The sequence below is a fragment of the Pterocles gutturalis genome, unplaced genomic scaffold (genome assembly GCF_000699245.1).
Source record: "Pterocles gutturalis isolate BGI_N339 unplaced genomic scaffold, ASM69924v1 scaffold15109, whole genome shotgun sequence".
Classification (NCBI taxonomy): domain Eukaryota; kingdom Metazoa; phylum Chordata; class Aves; order Pterocliformes; family Pteroclidae; genus Pterocles; species Pterocles gutturalis.
Window position 1 is genome coordinate 71,766 of NW_010131051.1, and position 21,598 is coordinate 93,363.

At 39.2% G+C, this 21,598-nt stretch overlaps 1 protein-coding gene across 1 annotated transcript in view; it reads left to right on the forward strand.

The window, feature by feature from the left end:
- Window positions 1-21,598, forward strand: part of LOC104466895 (protein crumbs homolog 1-like) — a gene marked incomplete at its 5' end in the record, with an annotated part of 73,809 nt that overhangs the window by 37,430 nt on the left and 14,781 nt on the right. The window contains 6 exon segments of the mRNA XM_010080463.1: window positions 2,416-2,640; window positions 2,643-2,965; window positions 3,345-3,510; window positions 5,625-6,531; window positions 8,130-8,258; window positions 11,266-11,392. Coding sequence (XP_010078765.1) covers window positions 2,416-2,640; window positions 2,643-2,965; window positions 3,345-3,510; window positions 5,625-6,531; window positions 8,130-8,258; window positions 11,266-11,392 — 1,877 coding nt within the window.

Sequence of the window (21,598 nt, forward strand, 5' to 3'; positions counted from 1 at the left end):
CCTTACTAACCACCTACACCTGGGTGATCGTAGCAACATTTAGACAGGAAAAAATACATCCATACACATATATATGCATATATATTTGCCAAGGGGACTGGAAGGAATGAAGTGCCACAGCAGAGCCACGGTCAGATTGGAACGGACAGACCCCACAGCGGTGCGACGCGGTGTGGCTGAGCTGCGGCCAGGGACGGTACAGGGATTGACCTCAGCTGAACGACTGGCCCCGGGGGCTTACTGAATGCATTGCTGCAGAGAGCTGCAGCTTGAAATACATTTCAAAATGTTTAAATGCTATTTCATTTTGTATTGTATACTTAACAGTTATCTATACTTTTCAATAGTTTTTCTTTTTTGTTCTTATTGCAAAATGACAAAGTCTGAGAGGTAATTGTAAGAGACTTCTTTGAAGTCTAGCTGTAATTTATCCAAAGATTTGGAAAGCAACCTAGGACTGTAGGACAACATCTGGTAAATATGTTTGCCTCCTTATATGAAGTGAAATTAAAACCAGTCAGAGCCAGGAGAGGCTTATACTGGTATTAGAACTTTTGAGAATGATTAGAAAGCATGCATTTTTTTTTTTTTTCCGCCGACCACAATATTCCTTACAAATCATGGCACCATGCCATTTTGATACATAGGTTCTAGATATATGCCATATTTAAAAGACTGGGGCAGGTTTCTTAAAAGGCAGAGTGAGGGAGACTAGCAGTAAAGGATAACATAAGAAAAGCTAGTGTCTTTTTGAAGAAAAATTGCTGCCAAGTATTTAATTGACAAGAGGCAATATTTTCTCTACATATACAAAATAACAAACAGATGTTGACTCATTCTGATCAGCATCCAGATGTTGTGACCCAAGAGGTTAATATTGACCAAGGCGATGCTAACCATCTCATCAAACGGAAGATCAGATTGATATATATATTTATAAATAGAAATGCAACAAAGTAATTGTAAACATGAAATACCTTTTTGAAGATTAACGCTGCCTTCTAACATTGCAAATGCATAATCCTAATTCCAGCAGAAATTTTCTTTTTACCTGCATGAAAAAATATCTCAGTCTCTAGTACCACCTTACACAAAAGGTATAACCTAAAGAGATTTCATGCCTCAAAACACCCATTTCGACAAATATTTATTTCTACCTACTAGAGTTTTAACAAGGATTATGTAGATATATAGATAAACTTATTCATAGAATTAATATTTCAAATTGAATTTATTTATGAAGTTGTCTCTTCAGGAACAAGCAAGGAATTTATTCCTGTTGCTAAATAATATTACCCTGCCACATAGTAGTGCAGAGTGGTTATTAAGGGTCTGTTGGGGCTTCACAGTCAGACCTCTATTTTCATTGGGTTTTTTTAATATAGTCATAAAAAAAAGTAGGGCTGCAGGCAGAAACTTGGCCTAGAGGTCTCACTAGGAGTTTTACTGCACAAAAGAGGACTGACTCTTCAGCTCTGTGAGCATTTAAAAACATGGAAAAAAAATAAAGTTTGTTTTATTCTTTCTATGAATTTGATATATTAAAAAAAGCTCTTGAAAGTGTTTAGGCAGGAAGTCTATAATATTGAGGACAAGATCACGAAAGTTAAAGTGTAAAAATAGAAACACTTTGTTGTGCTTTAATGAGATGATTCATCAGAATAAAATACGGTTTGGACTACATATTTTGTATCCTTACAAGTCTGAAAATCATTACTGAAAATAAAGAGTAAGGGAAAAAGACAGATGGTTTTGGTTTAATAGTTTTAATTGATAAGCACTAAAAAAAAAAAAAAAAAGGCTTACTCAATCCTGGACCATTTTTCCCCCACAACACCATAGCACTCACAGGACTGAGCAGCACCAAATAGGTGCCCCGTTTGGAGATTTTACACAAAAGGGGTTTGCTGAGCAGCTTTCAGCTATTTCTATGATTGGAATCAATGCAAAAAAATTCAGAAAGTTCCAGAATTATGCTAACTGCCACAGTCAGAAGAGGATCAAAGCAGCTAGGTTCTTTTCAAAATAATCTGAGGACCAATCCAGGAAACTGTAGAAATCTGTCCTTGTTTAACCATTTGAAAACACAGCATTACACAGAACATGATAAAGGGGGAAAATATGCCCAATAATACAGCATCTGGTCCTGTACTGGGGCTTAATGCCACAGCCATGGAAGCCAACAGGAATTTTGAAATAGAAGCTGTTTACAGCTGGATCAAGTCTTTTTTCTTCCATAGATACCAGCACATCTTACTGCCATAAGTAAATATTACCAGAAATAGCTATTTGACCATTGCACTGGCTCCCTTGTAATTTAGCCCTAATTGTTTTCTTTTCTCTCTCTCTCTCTCTCTTTTTTTTTTTTTTTTTTTTTTTTTTTTTTAAATCTTTTCGTATATCTCTAACCTCAAGAGTACATTCCAGGCCGGTTTGGATCTGAGGACTCTTCAGGCTATGCTGCTTTTTCTCTTGATGCCACTCAGAATGAAATTTTGAACGTATCAATGTTTGTTCGAACACGCAAATCTTCTGGATTGTTACTGGCCTTGAGAAACAGTACTCGCCTCTACGTAAGAGTCTACTTGGAAGGTGGGAAACTCACAATGTCAGCTCTAAATTCCATGAAGTTATTAGGGAAAAAACCATGAACGATGGAAACTTTCACTTAATAATATTAAAAATAGAACCAAATAAGATGGAATTGTTCCAGTCGTCTCAATACCTAGGCTTTATTTCTACTCTGGTACGAACCATACAAAGTAAGGATATTCTTTACATTGGAGGCCTACCAGATAACAAAGAAACTGATAGAAATGGGAAGTATTTCAAAGGCTGCATCCAAGACGTAAGAGTGAATAACCAGCCGCTGGAATTCTTCCCCATCACCCATCCACTGAATCCTCTTATCAACAGAGTTCTGATCAATGTCACCCAAGGATGCACTGGTGACAACCTCTGCAAGGTAAGAATGACATTTTCCAGAGCATTTTCCCATTGTTATTATGGGGAATTTTTTTTTTTTTTGTATGTTCCCATACGTTATTTGATGATAATGACATCGTAGGAAAATATGTAAAAATGCTAGAAAGAGCAGATTTTGTCGAGTTATGCTACAGATTATGAATATCAGCAGCAAAATGTATTTGCATAGAGGAGAATGAAAATATTTTAAGGTTGAAATACTATTTTTCACCAATTATTGAACATGCTGTGCTGTGATAGTACTGGTTTTTATCTGAAATAAGCAAATTCTCCTTTTTGCGAAACAGTCCCCCATCCTTAGAGTTGGGAGTCCTCCAGCTTTTTTTCTTACTCAGGTTGTCTCTTTTCTTTCCCCATAGTCCAACCCTTGTCACAATGGTGGTGTATGCTATTCGATCTGGGATGACTTCACTTGCACGTGTCCCCCTAACACAGCGGGGAAGGCATGCGAGGAAGTCAAGTGGTGTGAGCTTGGGCCCTGTCCTCGTGAAGCGCAATGCCAGCTGGTACACCAAGGATTTGAATGTAGGTACATTTCAGTTAATCCTACCATCTCTGGAGAGTAGAAACAATAGAAATTTTCATCAGCATTTCCTTAAAGCTTAATATTCACTGCCTTTAAAGTTCATTCAATTATTATTTCTGTATTAAAATCATGTCAGTTGTAAGTAACCTTAACGGTAAGAGTCTGCCCCACCAAACCCAGAAATTTTCAAGCAGACCCCCCTGACAGACACTGATGCTTACAGGACCTTTGCTTTTGACTGACGCAACACAACTTGTCATGGTTGTTCAATAGATCAGTACATTACCAGAGTGTGAGCGTACCCCTCATACGTCCACTGCAAAGAGCTAAGAGGATACCCAGTGCTGGGTTAACCTTAGGACGTTCTTCATCGTCCTGAAAAGACAAGCTACATGACATTCATTGCATCGTTTGATTTCCTTAAATGTCAAATATCTTTGAAGAAAGTCACCTTACTACCAGCAAGCCATCCAGTTATTCAGCTGGCACCGTCATAAGCAGCACCTGCATGCCAAGCAGCCTGTTAGTTTGAGAACTGATGACCACTGGCTGTCTTCAGAACATGAGCCACCCTGCTGCAGAGCTGTATTTTTAACTAGTTGTTTTCTTAGCTAGAGCGTAGACTTTGTAGGTAGCCCTGCCAGCCTGGCGGTTCATGCTCTGGACAGGGGTTTAAGATAGGGCAGAAAGAGCTGTTTCCCAGGGGCTGTGGCTACAGTTCCACCTAGATGGCTACGTTTAGCAAGCCCTCCAGCAAAACATGAACTGCAAGCAAGGAGTAAAAGTCACTAGAGGAAGCTGATGTGGGGAACCTGGCTTAACAGCGAAGCTGTATGCCCCGTGTCACAACGGAAGGTGAAAGCACATCCAGACAGCTTGCTGTGCTCAGGACTTTGTAAGAGTTCTGCAAGGAGTGTTTTAGCTTTTGAGCTTCAAAATCTCATCTTTGTGAGCTGTTGGAAAAATCAGAAATCATTTTGGAAAGGTCTGACTTTCATTTTCAGTCTAGTTTCCTCCAGGGAAACTTTTCCTGGGAGAAAAACACCACATTTGATGGGCCAGGCAATGAAGTTCCACCTCCCCTGCCTTAGTATCAGGATATACAGCCAGTAATTTCTTGCTGGGACGCCCGGGGGCTCTTTCCACCGAGACTTACTGAACCCAGAGATAGTCAGGAACCCACCTTATCTCAGCACTAGGATCTCACAAATTTGCCTGAAGTACAAACAGACGACATTCCTTCCTCTCTCTCCTCCCTGCCTATAATCCTCATGAATCTCAGAACGTGCAAACTTACAGCCCAGCGAGTTAGTGAGTTTTAGTTGAAACCATGCTAATGAACAATGTCAAATACCTTTGTGAAGATGTCCATAAAACTGCCACAACATTGCCCATCAATTTTCACTCTCAGCAGTACGAACCAAGCGCTGCTGCCCTCCCGGTCCTGCCAGCACGGGCTCGGTGCTCCAGGTATGGCTGTGGCAGCGCAGGCAGCAGCTGGCTTTAAATGTGACAGGCACAACTCTTCTGACGCTGATTTTGAAGGGGCTTTTTTGCCAACTGACTTCAATGAAATCCATCCTGTTTCCATCAGGGAGAGTAAATCCTGATCCAGTCCAATACTCTTTAGTGCTTTTTCTAAGAAGAGAGGAATTGAGAACAAAGGTTCACCCAGTCCAGACCTGTTGTGGGGAATAACTAGTTGCCAATACTTAGAGAACAAACATAAAATGACAAATATATATTTTCTTTTGAAATGCCCTCTCAGCCTCAGGTCTGAGATGTATACAATCATGACCACCTCCTTCTCTCTGTCTAAAGAGGAAAAAGAGAGCTAACACTAATTTAGAATTATATCTGTCGAATTATAACTCGAGATGATGCAAAGGGGCACACTTTTGATGTCAGTATAGCTGGTGCTGGCACTGCTCTGTAATTTCTATAGCCATAAGTGGCCAGGAAAAAATAACTGAAACTGTGGTGGAATTTGATTGATTTTTCTAGCAAACCCAAAAGGGCTTAGAGAACAGGGAGCGTGGGGCACTGAAGAAATATTGTTCCACATGCATTGGTTTAAAGTTGGCCTGGTTTCTCAATTATTATCTTTGCACAGGTCTTGCTAACGCAGTGTTTAGTGGCCGAAGCAGTGCGATATTTTACAGAAGCAATGGAAAAATCAGCAGAGACCTCACCAGTATCGTATTTGGCTTTCGAACTAGGGACACAGATGTGATACTGCTGTATGCGGAGAAGGAGCCAGAGTTTGTTACCATCAGCATTCATCATTCCAAACTACTCTTTCAGTTGCAAAGTGGGAACAGCTTTTATAAGCTGACCCTTGCTAGTTCATTCCCTGTGAGTGATGGGAAATGGCATCAAGTGACCATCTCTATGGCAGAGCCTCTGTCCCAGTCCTCTAGGTGGCACATTGATATAGATAACAAGAAAGACACTGCAACTAGCACAGCTGCTGCAGGAAACCTCAACTTTTTAAGAGAAGAGACGGACATCTATGTGGCTGACAAGGCTTTTGACAGTCTGGATGGCCTGCAAGGATGTATGAGCACCATAGAAATCAGTGGCATTTATCTCTCGTACTTTGAAAATGCTGACATCCCTACTACAAAACCCCAAGAGGAACAATTTCTCAAAATATCTGCAAACCCTGCTCTTACTGGCTGTTTGCAGGTAGATGTCTGCAGCTCAGATCCCTGTATGCATGAGGGGATATGTGAAGACTTCTATACCTCCTACCGTTGCATATGTCCCAAAGGATGGACTGGCACCCATTGCGAAGTCAACATTGATGAATGCTTTTCAAATCCCTGCATTCATGGAAACTGCACTGATGGGATCGCCTCTTATGAGTGCCATTGTGAACCTGGTTACACAGGGGTGAATTGTGAAGAGGACATAGACAACTGCCGTGGCCACCAGTGTGCAAATGGAGCCACTTGCGTGGATGGGATTAATGGATATTCTTGCCTGTGTGCTGGTAACTTCACGGGAAAATTTTGCAGGTACTGTAAACAAGACAGATCTGTATGATTTTAGCAGGTGCCTCCTAAAGGATTATTACACCACAGATGCCTCCATTTTAAATGCACATTTAATAAACTGCACACTGCAGACCTGTTAGCTGTTATGCATATATTTCTATATTAGCCATGGCTGCAGAATTAACGTATAAAGTTGTCCAGATCAATGAGACATGGACTGAGACAGTGGAGAGACAGCAGCTTAGGCAGAGACTGATGAGGCTGTGCCAAGGAGACAAGGAGCGAGGCACAGCTCTGCTGCCTGCCTGGGTCATACGAGATCTCTGATGACAAGACTGCAAGTCCGCCAGAGCTCTGAGATAGATGTCTTACATCATTTTAAAAAAAAAGATTTAAAGGGGTTTGAATCTCTAAAACTATACCATATTGGAGTAATAGAGCTTTAGAACAAGAAGTAGTTCTAAGAAATTCAGAGCTGGTGGGAAAGAGAAAATAACAGAAGGGTTTGTAAAGCAGTTTTTCTCCCCACTCACAGCATCTTTGCCAGGTGGGTCTTTTCCTCCAATGCTGCCCTCTCAGCCCAGCAGTCCTAGTGGCTGCAGACACCACACAGCCCACTCTTCCCATCACTTCTGAGACTCTTCACACGCCTGTTTCCTGTTCCTCTATAAAGCCTGCAGGTTCTTCCCTGGTGTCTCTCCCTTTACTTGTCCTTCTCTGCAGACCATAAACTCCTCCCTTCTGAGCATGTCCTAGTGCTCTCAGAAAAGGCGAAATTCTTCTCCTACCTCTAAAGGACTCCAACAAACCCAGTCTACTGCAGCCCAAAGACAAACATCTTCGTGCTGCCCAGCCTCAGTCTTTTAAGCTATAATGACACAATTCTCAATTTTTGTTGGCTTTTTTTGAGTAGTGAGGACATCCTGAGATTTGAAGATGATGCCTTACATGGGCCCAGTATGGTCAATTTTGTATGCTAATTCTCTCTTTTGAACTCTCTACTAAACTCTCCAGGTATCACATAGATCCTGACCTCCATGGTCCCTTCCCACTCAAACTATTCTATGATCCACATCAGTATCATAGGTAGAGTGTTGTGTGTTGTCCCTTTTTTTTTTTTTTTTTTTGCTAAGAAATGAATTGGGAACTTGCCAGTAAATACTCAGAAAAGGAAAACCAAATTCAACAGATTTTAAAAGTTAATCAAAACATGTTTTGTGAGTCTTATACCTCAGTTCCTGCTGCCTTGCCTTTGGACAATACATCAACCAGCAATGCCCCGAGGCACCAGGCATTGACGGTACACACAGATGTGGGGTATCCAAGGAGGCACTAGGTGTATGCAGCCCCTGAAATTGTGTGTTCATTTACAGGTAAAACATCATACCTTTCCCATGGGTACTGAGGAGTATTTGCCAGCAGGAGCACTGCTCCCTCTGTTTGCAGGTGAACAGCCCTAGATTCTGCATTCAAATAACAAATTTGCAAGATAGATCTAAATATTTTCCACTCAAGCAGTGGACTAGAGCCAGATGAAAAGCTGAGAGAGCACAAGACATCCAGAAACAAGGAAAGTGCAAATGACAACTGCAACTGCCCTTGCTGCCTTATTTACCTAGGTACAGAAGATTACCCTACACGGTTTGTGGGAACGAAGAGAGAAACCTCACGTGTTTCAACTACGGCAACTGCACCGATCTCAACGGCGAGCTGGCGTGTGTGTGCCTGCTGGGATTTGCTGGAGAACGGTGAGATGCTGGATGTCCCCAGCAGATCTTTGTGGAGCAATTCTTCCAAAAGCTGTTCCAGAAGGGTGCAGAGGGTCGCTGCCACAGGGGTTTTGCCCTCCTGCAGAAATACAGACAAAGCAGCTGTTTAAGTTCAGCACTTCCTTGCTTCAGTGACTTCGAGGGCCTATAAGTCTAGCAGTTCTACTCAGAAAAATATCACAAATTGGTGCAGCAGTATTCAGTCCAACATAGCACCATTAACTTCAGTGCAAGATATTATTTCTTAGAGAGCATTTTACACTTCTACATGCCTGCTTTTTTTTTTTTTTATTCCATGCCCATTCTGTATATAACAAGCTATAATGTTATCTTTCTATAGGGGGCACACAAACACGTATATCCCCCTCATCTATAAAAATCAGCTACAATACACTGACACACGAATATGCAAAACTGTTTCATTTTCACATGTCTGAATATACAATTCATTCTCCCACAGAGATGGTATGAGATAAAATACATGATGGTATCAAAGCTTGGTACTTTGATGTAGGAAAAGAGAATTATTATTTTTAGAAGTTTAGAAATACTTTTTAAATGTTATAGTTTAGTCTGAAACAGCAGAGGCCTTCCTCTCAGTGAAATTCGGTATGTTGTAGTGTGTTGTCAAAAGTCACTTACCATTTCCTAGTGTTCTGCAAACAGCTCTGGAGCAGGGAGGCTGACAGCCTCAGGGCATTAGGTGCTGCAGAAATGTAGGAAGACATTGCCCCTGTCCTGTGATAGTCTGAATAGGTAAGGGCACCCTTTTGGATAGTGGGAAAGGAAATACTGCACATGCTCTTAGTGAAATTAGCATTAGCTCAGAGTGTAATATCCACAGGTTCAACAGGACCAAGCTATGCTGGCTCTGCAAACACAAAGAGGTTTTCAACAAAAGGTTTTCATTCTCTCCAAAACTTATTAACCCACTGATTTGTGAAAACAGTGCAGCAAGCTATAAAAGATAGATGAAATGAAAATTTCCACCCCCTCAATGCACAGTGTAGTTGCCAGACACATCTGCGTTCTTGTGTTTAAGTCAGCCAGAAGGTCTGTGTACCACCTCACAACATGGAAAAAAAGGTGAAAAGATCAAATAAAATAAAATATAAAGAAGAAAAAGCATATTCTCAAACACTTCTTTGGTGTGTATATTTCGTGGTACTTCAAGGTAGAAGGAAAGTACTTTTTCATTCTTCTTTCACCTGCCAGACAACTTGCTAACTACAGCTTTAGGAAGTTACATCCTCCTTACATCCATCCCGCTGGCTAGCAAGAATCTCTGTTTTATGATTCTCATGGTTCTCACATTGAATGGCAGCCTTATACCAAGCATTCTGGGCTTTAACTGACTATCACAGCAAGGCGTTCTTCTCCAATATCTAAAATTGACTCTTTGCCCTCTTTTTCTCCAAGCTGTCAAACCATAAATCAGTAGTACTTGTGTCCTTGCAGATCTTAGTATACCAGATGAGAAAACTGTACCCCTTCTTTTTTTTCAGAACAAATACAAATATATCAGTTAATAAAAACATTAAAACGCAAACCCTTTTTAGATTTTCTAACAGATTGATAAAGCAGGCATTTTCCTTTAAGACAATATTTCATCTCTCAGAAACCCATGATGCACAGTATAGACAAAAATAGTATCTTTCTATGTCAATTAATTGACTCGGGATCACAAAAAAAAATGAACAAACTTAATAATAGGTGGAAAGGGAAATGTGAAAAAATTACTCTTCATAAAAGGAGACATAACTGTCTCTTGAAAACATTTTTTTCATTGAATTCAGGCTGGGATTTTCAAAATTACCAAAGGGATTTAGGTCTTCAAGTGTTCTGGAAACTCAGTTGGATTCAGGTGCCTAATTCCCTGGAGGATTTGAGGGGGTTTTTCTGTTTGTTTTGCATATGTAAATTCATAGCTACACAGTTTTTATACATCAGATTAATACTTTAATTTAGCTTTTTGAAGTATGTGAATGTAACTTACCATTGAAGGAAACTGTTGAAACTCTTTTATAGATTATAATAAAGAAAATAAGCTAAAAGCGTTTAATATAAAGAATAGTGCTTCTCTAATGTAACGCTAAAATTTATTGTGTTGTTATGAATAGGACTGAACAAAGCAATTCCTTATAATTCTCACACTCTTCTTCAAAAATAAATCTGTCTTTATCTGGGAAAATTAAGATTAACTGTCAGCATTATTTGGAAAAAAAGGGGGCAGGGAATTAACGATGAATTTTGTCAGAGCAGCAAATCATCAAATCATTCCTAGTTTTCAGGCAGTCTCACATATTCCTCATTAGTGTTGAACTGGTTGCCTTGAGAAATTATGAGAAGTTGCATTTCCTTTATCATCAGAATTAACTCCAAACCAGTTAATGGCACATGTTTAAGCTTGTAAAGCCCTGTTTTGCCCCCTTCTTACCATTCTTGGAGCCCGTCTCCTCAGAGGGGCTGGACAAGAGATTCTGCTGGGCATGGATTGTCATTTCAACTTGAGGAAAAAAAAAAAAAAAGAAAAGCAGGTGAGCATTCCTAGGAGCACTCAGCTGAGAAAAACACAAATTTGTTTGACTTGCATCCAGACTACCGAGAAAGAAAACGTGCCCTCAGCTCCCCAGAACAATGAAAACGGATAAGCAAGCTGTCGGCAGGACTTGCACCAGATCTAGCACTAAAATCATACACAAACTTTAATTTCACATCACTAAGCACCATTAACCACGACATGCTTTACAGAGATGAAATTTCCAGCTTCACTATCTGTGTTTGAAGATAAGACAGGAAGTTGAGGATTTGAGTGTGGCTAATCAGGTAGTTAATAAAATCATAAACACCTGTGGAAATGTACCTCGGATTTCAAATAGAGCATCCCAGTCCCCCTTTCCCCAAAAGCTTCCGAATTCAAAATGTGCCTGTTCGATGCATTGGATTTGTGATTTCAGATGCTCACTATTTGCAGTCTTTCTTCTAGGTGTGAAAAGGACGTTGACGAGTGCAGCTCTGACCCGTGTCTGAACGGGGGCCTCTGCCAGAACCTACTCAACAAGTTCCACTGCCTCTGCGACGTGAACTATGCTGGAGACCGCTGTGAGATAGATGTAAGCGACCTCTCCTTTTTTGTCTCATTACTGTTGTGGCAGAATCTCTTTCAGCTTCTCTCCTATCTCATTCTGCGAATGGATGATGATCCAGCAGTTGAGTGGGGTGAACAGGATGACTATTAGGAGTCTTGAAACTTTTCTATTTTAATGCAGCAGAAGATGCCTTGACCAAACAGCTTAGCAAAGCAATACAACCATCAGAGCTTCAAAAAATGTTTTATATTTCTTTGAAGAATTTTCTAGGAATCGCTTCGGATCTGGTTTAATTCTTTCACTTAATTTTAGAACGAATGCTAGCAGATCTGAAAAAGTGTTTCATCCCACCTCCACCAGAGCATTTCACCACATACACATTGCCAGTAGGCAACAGTGGGACACACCAACAGGCAATACATATTAACAAGAACTGTAAGATGTGCTGATGGTGGCATTCAAACCCTACTGGAATGGGTGGCAAAGACCCACTGCCTTTATTAAGGCTAATTTCACCCTTAACTCTTATAGGTTGTCGCTATCTTTGCATCGCACGACATGTTCATTGCTGTTTCTTTGGCAGTTTGGTCTCACACCTCTGAAATAATATCTGACATTTTTTGGATAATTAGATAATAGTTTGGATTAGCAATTGGCAACATGCTGAGGACAGTCTCACATCCATTTGAATCAGTGGCAATCCTGCACTGAGATCACTAATCTCGAACCTTCACCTGGTAGCCTGTACACCTCCAATATCTTCTCCTGAAATAAAATACAGCCATCTCAATGTTCATCATGATTCCTCTCTCAAGAAAGGGCCAGTAAGTACATCAGACTTTAAAATCATAATTTGTTATTTGTTCGAAGATTTTACAACTTTGAGTAAATCTATGTTATCTGTCAACAGATACAAGTGTCTTCAGACAAAATTACGGTGTTTTTTTTCCTTCTTAGGAAACAACCAAGGTCATTCAGTTGTTTGGTTGTTCACAGTTTCTTTAAAGAATGAAAATAAGGGACCTGAAAATTATGAATACCAGGAAGGTTAGCAAAAAATTTTATAGCAAAATATCTGTGTAGTTACCTTTGAGAGTGTAGCCACAACTGAAGTACATTGTTAAATACAAAACAGTAGTGAAAAGTGAGGTTTTGTTTATCTGGACAATTCCTTAAGGCAAAAATGACTTAGGAATGGTGCAACCATTTATTTGGGCATTCATGATCATATGATATTTGTATAGACTCTGTACTTCTCTTAGTCATTAAATAGTGCCCTTGAGTGATAATCCAAAAGAATAAGCGTGTGTAAGGCGGTGGTTTTTTATTAAGTGATATGGCACGTAGCAGAGTTGCAGGAAAGACTAACTGACACTGGACAGTGAGGTTTTATGACTCCAAAGAGAAGAGCTGATCTTTTGCAGGAGTCCTTGAGCCCACTGATATTGCAGTCTTCCCGCTTCAAACCTGACCTTGTTTCTTCAGTCCTACCCAATTTGCCTTGGGTTGGACTTGGAAGTTTCATGAAGAGTAAATCCTACCTTTAATTCTACATTGGGACAGCTTAAACTGTGTGTAAAGATGCCAACATTCCAGTTTTGCCACAGCAGAATATAGTAGAAGTGACTGCCTGGGAATTAAACTCCTATTTTTTCTTTCCCACCTTTCATAAATGTCCCAAAGTCTGTTATTTTCCTGAATACCATTCAGTGCATAATTGCAGCAACACTAATATTATTAAAAAGTCTACTCCTATATTCAGGGGAAAAAAAACCAAACCAGCAAACAGATTTTTTTGCACATTTACGGAAAATACCATGGTTCATCCCTGTGATATGTCACGTATTCCTGTCTCAGGCACCTACCTTAGTATGAAAACTTAAGCACAATATTTTTGCTTATAATAATTGTATTACACAAGGATAATTTATTTGCTGTCTTTATCACACCAGAAAACTGATTGGGTATTTTTCTTGTTCATATCTTATTTAGAAAAAAAAATCATTCAGCTAAAAGTTCCTTTCCTCTTTGTAAGCAAACAATAAAGACATGGTTAGAATGCATCTTCCAGCACTGGGGATGAAATTAATGTAGCAGTGTCAGAAATGAGACCATGTATTGTATCGGATGTAGGGCTTAGTTGTCTTACTTACTGAGAATCACATGTAATATTGTGAATTATATAACACAAGCAAAGATAACAAACCAAAAACCAAACTGCATTTTGGATTTTTTTGTCAAGGAAAATACAATTTTGGAAAACTGGTTGTTTGGTTTTTTTGTTTTTTGGTTTTTTTTTTTACTCCAGATAAAGTGATGTGATCAAACTTACAATGTCAGAGGAAGAGATTTTTTTTTTTCATTAAATCAATATTTCTGTGTGAGATATTTGCATTTTGGTTTAAAATATCAAAGTAAAACAAAACAGAATGCAAACACTCACCTTGGTTTTAGTTAAGATGTTGATTTTCTTTTATTTGGAGAAATTTGAAGTAATAGCCAAAGTATTAGGTTGGAAATTATATTCCAAACTGTAGTTTTCATTTCAACCCGGCTAAAAGCATTACTTGGTTTGGCATTATTGAAATGACAAATTTAAACACCATCACAAATTGATATTAAAACTATCCTATCATTTCAGAACGCTAACTAAAAGCAAAGAAATAAGAAATCTTGAAAGTTCTAATGAAAAAAAAATGATGCTATGAACCAAAGTTGTTGAAGCCAAGTTTTTCTTAAAAAAAAAATAATTCAAATTTTAAAAATCACAATGGGTTTGGGGTTTTCTCACTGGGTTTAGTTCAGCTCCCACAGAAGTAAATCAAACTGCTACATACTTTACAGAATATGGATAGAATAAGCAAAAATTTCATCCTGGTATTAATGCTGAAGAAAGATAGAAAGCAATACATGTAATAACAGTGTGTCTGACATACTACACCAATGTGCATAATATGAAAACCAAAGAATATATCGTTTTAGAGATTCCAAAACTCTTTCTCTTCAATACTAGAAAATTCATATGAGTGGTACATACAATATTAAATACAGGTTTTATGTGGATTTACAGAAATAGGCAAGTTATTAATCTAGAATATATTATCAGAGCGTCACTTCAGTCTTTCTTTTTTCTGAGTACACACCTGCAACTGAATTCTTTCCTTCCTCTAATGCCTTGTCATCATGAAACGTCTCCTGACTTCAGAAACGCTTCTCCTTTCCTCTTTGTACTTCTGTATTTCTCAACTCCACTGTGCATGTGTACATAACTTTCCTACCTTTATACGCAAAATAAACCTTCTGCCTTGGTCTCTTCATGCCTGCTCCTCATTTTCTGCTAATGGCTCTGTTCACTTGCTTTACGTGTGCTGTGTTTTCTGAACATTTGCACTTTACAGGTACACCACACAAAACCCTGAGTATCCCCTGCGTGTTCCCCAGGAGCGCTGAGCGTGCAGAGCCCGGCACGTGCTTCCCAAGGAAGCAGTTCAGCTGCCATACCACGTTACCCAGATGACTCTGCTGCGTACCTCTTGGTACTTTCCAGAGCACAGATAAATAAACAAGCCCCCAGACCAACGATTCAGAGAGGAAGATCTTTTATTCACATGGCTTAAAGTGACTCTTATTACTTGGTTCCTCCTTAGGCACTGTTAATACTTACTAAACTGTTGAGCATTACGAGTTGATGCTTTGATGGGTCATCCCTTTCCACTGAGCTGTCACAGCCCATAAACTGGAGCTGTTCCATGCACAGGTCTTCCAGTGGAGAACAAGACTATATTTCTAGTTTAAAAGGTAAAAAAATAAAGAAACAAATGCCAGATTAATTGAAATAACTTTCTTGAATATATATATTTTTAAAAACAATGCAGGTGTCGGACATGTAAAGGGAAACAGCTAGAGAAACCAAAGCAAACATGAAAAAACAACTGGATTAATAATGACAGTAGGCACTATTTTTCTTGGAAATATATCCAATTGCTAAGATTTTTTAGAATTTGAGGGGTTGAAAAGACCAATATTTATGTTTAAGATATAACAGCAAGATCTTCATACACCTCTAATGTTGCAATTTTATTGCAAATCTTTTGATATTTGATTTTTTATTTAGAACACAAACTCATAGTTGAGTTCATGCTTTTTGTGAGAATCTCAAAACCAAAACAAAACACAAGGAAGGAAAAAAAAAAAAAAAAAAAAAACTTCTTGTTCAGAGATACCACTTTGAGTCTCAAGAAGAGCTTGGAAAACCATCATCTCAATATGCTCAGAATTAGAGGTGGGATACCAGACATGCAAATCATAGAATCACAGAATGGTTTGGATTGGAAGGGACTTTAGAGATCATCAAACAAGCAAGGTCAGGATTTTTGGGAGCATGGCTTGTGGTGCTGAATACTGATATTATCTCTAATGGATCCCCCTATATTTTGATATTAAGATTACATTTCAGACACCAGTGACTGCCATTCAGAAATATGGGTAGAGAAGTACCAGTGTTCAGGCTTGAGGAAGAAGTAAGATTTCTGAAAAGAAGGGAAAGACAGTGGTGATGGGAGAAGGAAGAGCAAAGAGATTTGCATCAGCTGTGGGATGAATAAAAGGGTACTCTTTAATGTGTTTGACAAACACGAGAGCTGTTTCAGTGGGGAATTATACACTGGGAATTACAGAATTGCTTTATTGACAATAGATCCTACTTCTGACCCTTAAAAACCAGGCTTGGACTGACCCTCCTCTGCAGGTGCTCTAATACTGCCAGCACAGTTTTATCACAGTTTTAACTACAAAGAGCCCATGTGTCTGTGAATTGGAAAATATCCCTGTTGTTGTACTCACACATTAATTCTCTTGCTCCCAAAACAGTTAATTTTTAAGAAACTAGATCCAATACTCTGTTTACTCAGTGCATGTGTCTACAGTATGGCGGTGAAACTAAAAATAGGAAAAAATCTGCTTCAAGCTTGCAGCGATGAAATCAGGTTTCATCCTTTCATTGCAAATACTTTCCCTGGCCTGACACCCAAAAGTTCAGCCAAGGGAGCACTTTACTTGTATCTATTAACTTTTAGCACTTGAACTTATATTTTTATATCTTGAGTTAGTGATTCTCCATAAAAAGAAGGAAATTTTTGTTTGCAATGAAAAATTGTTCACAATTTCTACTTCATTAAGCCCAAACCCTGGTTCTAAGATCTATAGCCTAAAAAAAGCCACAAAAAACCTCTACCAAGTCTTCTTTCTGTATTACTTAGATTAGTACTACCTGAAATCTATCTCTAGAGAGTAAAAAAAAGAAAAACCCAACCCAAAACCAAACCACACAGATTTTGATTGTTTGTTTTCCTTTATGTTTCAAGAGTGCCCTGAGGCCCTGTTAGGCTCAGGAACATATCCTGCTGTTGCTGCGTTCTGCTTGTGCTCGGAGAAGGCAGACGTGTCCCGGCACCAACTGGCCAACAGCTCAGCCATGCTTTGAAATTGTTCCTTGAACGTTATCATCAGCTGCACCTTTGGGACAGCACTTCCTCACAACCCATACCCTCTCCTATCGTACATGTGAATATACATGAAACTTGAAAGCGGTGGCAGATTTCATGTCCCAGAATTAAAGTTCTGCTTAAGACAGCTACTGCTATGTGCCCTGATGTGCACCGCTGTTGCTTTCACATCCTCTTCCAGATGGTACCATTCCATCCTCCTGGGCACAGGGACAAGCATCATGCACTGGAGGTTATGATTCACATTTAATGTCATTAAAAATACACCGATAAGCATGTAAGATATGTTCAATATTGAATCTAAATTCAATAAAACTCTCTTAGGCTTCCCTAGCACAGACACACAGAATTTTGATTGAATCTGCTCTACAGCAATTAGTTAATGTATTCATTAACTGCAAGGGTTAGTAATATGAACAGAGCAAATGATACTTAATTACAATAATTAATGCCTGGTGATTAATGAATAATGCATTCCCTAGCTATTTACATATTCATACTTATAAGGCTATTAGTGGATAATTACCATTTGACTAAAAGATGTGGACATCAGAAATGTAACAACTACACCATTTTCCATCAGTCTCACTGTGGCCTTACCCATTAGTTTTGCTCTTGTATATTTCTATCTTGCTATTATACATGGAAATACAAAAAATATTTTGTTTTCAAGACCTACAGAGCCATATAATGGCAAATACAGCCATGCAGGATAGCTTTCACACTGCATCAGTTCAGAGCCAGTATTCTCACTGCTTTTATGTCTTGAGGTTGCAAAACAATTTAGAAGAATTTTAGGATATTATTTGAAAAGAAAAAAAAAAAAAAGAACAACAACATTTCACCTCCTCTTTCCAGCAGAAAACCGCTCAATGTCAGGAGACTGAGTGCAAGAGCAGTGATAGCGTTCTGCTTCTTCAAATGCCAAAAACCCCAAACAACAAATACCAAAGAAGAAATTTACACACCTGTAAGGGAAAGTATTTGGTGAAAGAACTTTGTTCTCTTTGTGATCAGTATAGATTCATTCTTGTCCTGAATTTGTGCTCTTTCCTACTGCAGATGGTTAGGATACTTCCATACTTCGGAGATGGTTTATTTGTGAAACTAGGATAGCAATACTGTCAACACCTGTGAGCTGAAATAACAGTTCTGCCCTAGGTGGCTTGTGTTTATGCTCCAACACACAGATTTCAGCCTCCATGAAAGATAAGTTCCTAGCCCTTCCAACCTTGGAGAAGGTTTTAAGAGCCACAGAAGGCCAAAGGTATAACACAAAATTAAAAAAAAAAAAGTTAAAATATAGTTATTTTAAGGCAATGTAATGATTTTTCTTCTTAACCTAAGCTTGAATGCTCAATGTTGGCACCACTAAGACAATAATATTCAGCCTCAGGGGTGTGGCAGAATGAAGGAGTGAAGCTGGGTCAGCCAGCTGAAGCTGAGGAGTGCTACCACCCTGATTTTCAAACAAGTCACTCACCTGCTGCTCCTGCACAGCACCAGCTGAGGAGCTGGCCGTGCCCTGGGCCACTGAAAAGATTATCCCAGCTGTCATAACCCGCAGAGAGTGAACAGAGGGTTTTGCCACACCTAGCAGTCACCTCCCGGTCTCCCTCACGCTGTGGCTGAGCAGCCCATGGCTCCAGGCAGCAAGACTGGGTCAGGCCACTGGGCAGCATCAGACCAATGTCTTAGTGAGTGAGCACATTTGTATCAGCTGTGACTTTCGTCTTCTCCAGTGCCTGTTGAGAAAGACTAATATGTACAGTAAAATATCTTCAAAATTGAACCATTTTTCTGAAATTCCCTGTCCTGCGTAGCTAACTCCTCTGCGTTTGAGGTCCTTGCCTTGCCATAACATAACCTCATGAAACCAGAGGTACATAAAACCACTCCTTCACATCCTCTAAAACCGTACTGAAGCCAGTGACACTTAAGGACCAGGTGACAGGACCTTTTCAAGAACTGATGCCCTCAGCCTCCAGCAGTCACAGCAATCTAGCCAGCCCATGACAGCTCCTGCTGGCTTTCCTTCCCAAGGGGGAGCAAGCCATGGGTTAGGAGAACTATCAATGAGCAGAATCCCACTCTCACCTTGGAGTTTTCCTGATGCTCCTATGATCTAGACAGGGACCTGACTGTGAGAAGGAAATAAGCACTCTGGTCTGTGTAACCCCTGTTCTGTAAGGCTACTACTGTAAGCATAAAGGGGATTTATTCCCTGGTACTTCTGGTTTATTCTCTGTAGCACCTTACCCTGAGGAAACCCTCATCATGTCAACTATTGGGAGAAAAGCACTGTACAGCACAGGTAAACTTCTTCCAGTCTAATCATGGGTTATTGAAATAACATTATTTCATTGACTGAAGTAAGTTTTTACTATTTTTATTAGCCTAGCAGAGTCAGTGTAACTGAGTGGGGGAAAAAGCTGGGATTTATTTGTTTTCACATCATTCTCTTGGTTGTAGATCACTCATCATGGCAGAATCATTACCATCGAAGGTAGGAGCCAGAGAGCCCAGCTTTATTCCTGTGCCAGGTCAAACATGGGGTAAGAAGAAATATATTTAGATTTGAAAAATGAACAGCTCTGCTCTGGAAGTCATTGGAAATGTCACAATGCCATTTTTACAGTTTTTCAGAGCAGAACAACCCCTTCATATCCTTTGCTATTTTCTATTAGGCTGTGTTCAAAACACAGAATTTAACTAAAACTTCTAAAAGGATATTGCAAGAAACACATTTAATACGTGTCATAACATAAGGTCCAAAAGCATTAGGATGCAAAGACAATAAGGTTATCTGATGTGTCTTAGCTGGGAAAGACAAGGAAGCTCCTCACAAGGCCAGCATTACTGCATGCATCAGTGAGAAGCAGTTGAATATTTAATGCGCATGGTAAAGATAAGCAGCAAAGGGAGCCCTGATGACATATGACAGCATAACGCTCTGCAGTATAGGAATCAGCTGAAGTAGGGTATTCACACAACACATTTAGTATGCAGATTAACCCATTTTGTCTCTACACTGTCCTTTATGTTGCAATGGCATTGTTTCCCTTTTTCTCACCTTCTGCTGTTTTCCCTGTGGACTCACATGGGCATTTACCTCAGTCATTGCCCACTTTGTAACACGTTCCTCCACTCCATGCCTGCATTGTTCATCCACTAAATTTTACATCTTTTTTCTCTGATGGTTCATGAGATGATCTTCTTTTCTCTTTTCTCTATTTTTTTCTATCTTTGAATACTGCAGCAGGCTTAGCACTGAGGGGAGGTATTCCGAAAACAGCTGTAGAACAATTAACTCATAAATATAAAAATAATCCTCTACTTTTGCCTTTTTTTTTTTTTTTTGTAAGAGCAGGAACAAATACCTCTGTCCTCCAGTTATCTCTCTAGATAAAAAGTGTAACTCTGATCTCATCCTAAGGACTATCCAAACACGAATGAACATTGAACATTTTGGTAATTCTGGTATTTCTGCCTCTAATGCCAAACTTGGCATGTTTCCCATTTACTTTGCTTCTTAAAATACAATTGATGAGAAAATTATTTTGCTGCAAGTATTGAAAAGGTTTTGTTTGTATTTTGGTGTCTGTTTTCCTCTGAAAATAGAAATGAAGCTATGTTCAGTGGTAAATTTTGGAAACTTTATTTTTTCAAAAATATGGATATTTATCTAGAAAATAGCAAAACAGCAGTAATACCCCAACAGCAGGTGTTAGTGGCCTATTGGATTCCACTTCTACAGATAAGATGCTTTTTAATGGCTGGACAACTTGGTCAGACACTGACTGAAACGAGACCATAAACCTGTTTTAATTCCATAATTCCCAAATAGCTGAATTGACCAAAAGTTTCTAAGAAAATTTTCTAAGAAAATTCCAAACTCACTTTCAACTGAAAAATATAATCTGGGCTCTCACTTGAGTACTTATGAAAAGAAAAAGAAATTAGGCAGAAGTTAAGGAGTTTGTGATGGAAAAGGGAACTTACTCATGGTGGCAGCAATCTCTTGGGATTCAGTGTTAATCCTCTTCACTAAAATTAACAGAACTGAAACACAGGTGTGAGGCTTTACAGGGAATTTATTTCCAGATTAGGATGAAGGTGGCTTCAGAGGAAGTTTGTTCACCACCACAATTAGAAAGACTGTACATATAAAGAATGCCAGATAAAGGGGAAATACAGAGGTCTCCCAAATACTACAGGTTAAACACTTCAGAAAAATCTACCCACATTTACTGAGGTGCCTGGATGAGACCCATGGTCCTCTATGGTATTGACATATTAGCTCAGCATAACAAATACATCTTGTAGGCTCGTGTTAATGCCTTGGAAACTAACAATATGCTTAAGATTACTATCAAAGTTCCATGAAATTATTATGTTTCCAGATAAAACAAGGCTGGCACATTAATCTGCATATATATGTCTTGATGAACTGTGTAAAAGTACATGAAAAGTACTGTATGTACTTGAAAGTACATTCTCGTGCAGAGGATTTTTCAGTTCTTGTTATGAAATTCCATGCTTAATAATGTCTGAAAAAATTGCACACTTTACTAGGCTTGCAGAATATTTTTCCACTAAAAAGCAACAAAAAGAATTGCTGTTCCTGAGGATCTGAAAAATATTTTGGTTTCCAAAGGTCAGGAACACTTATCTGTTTTGATACACAAAGCCACTTAAATGGGAGACAGAGCTTGTTACAGAAATA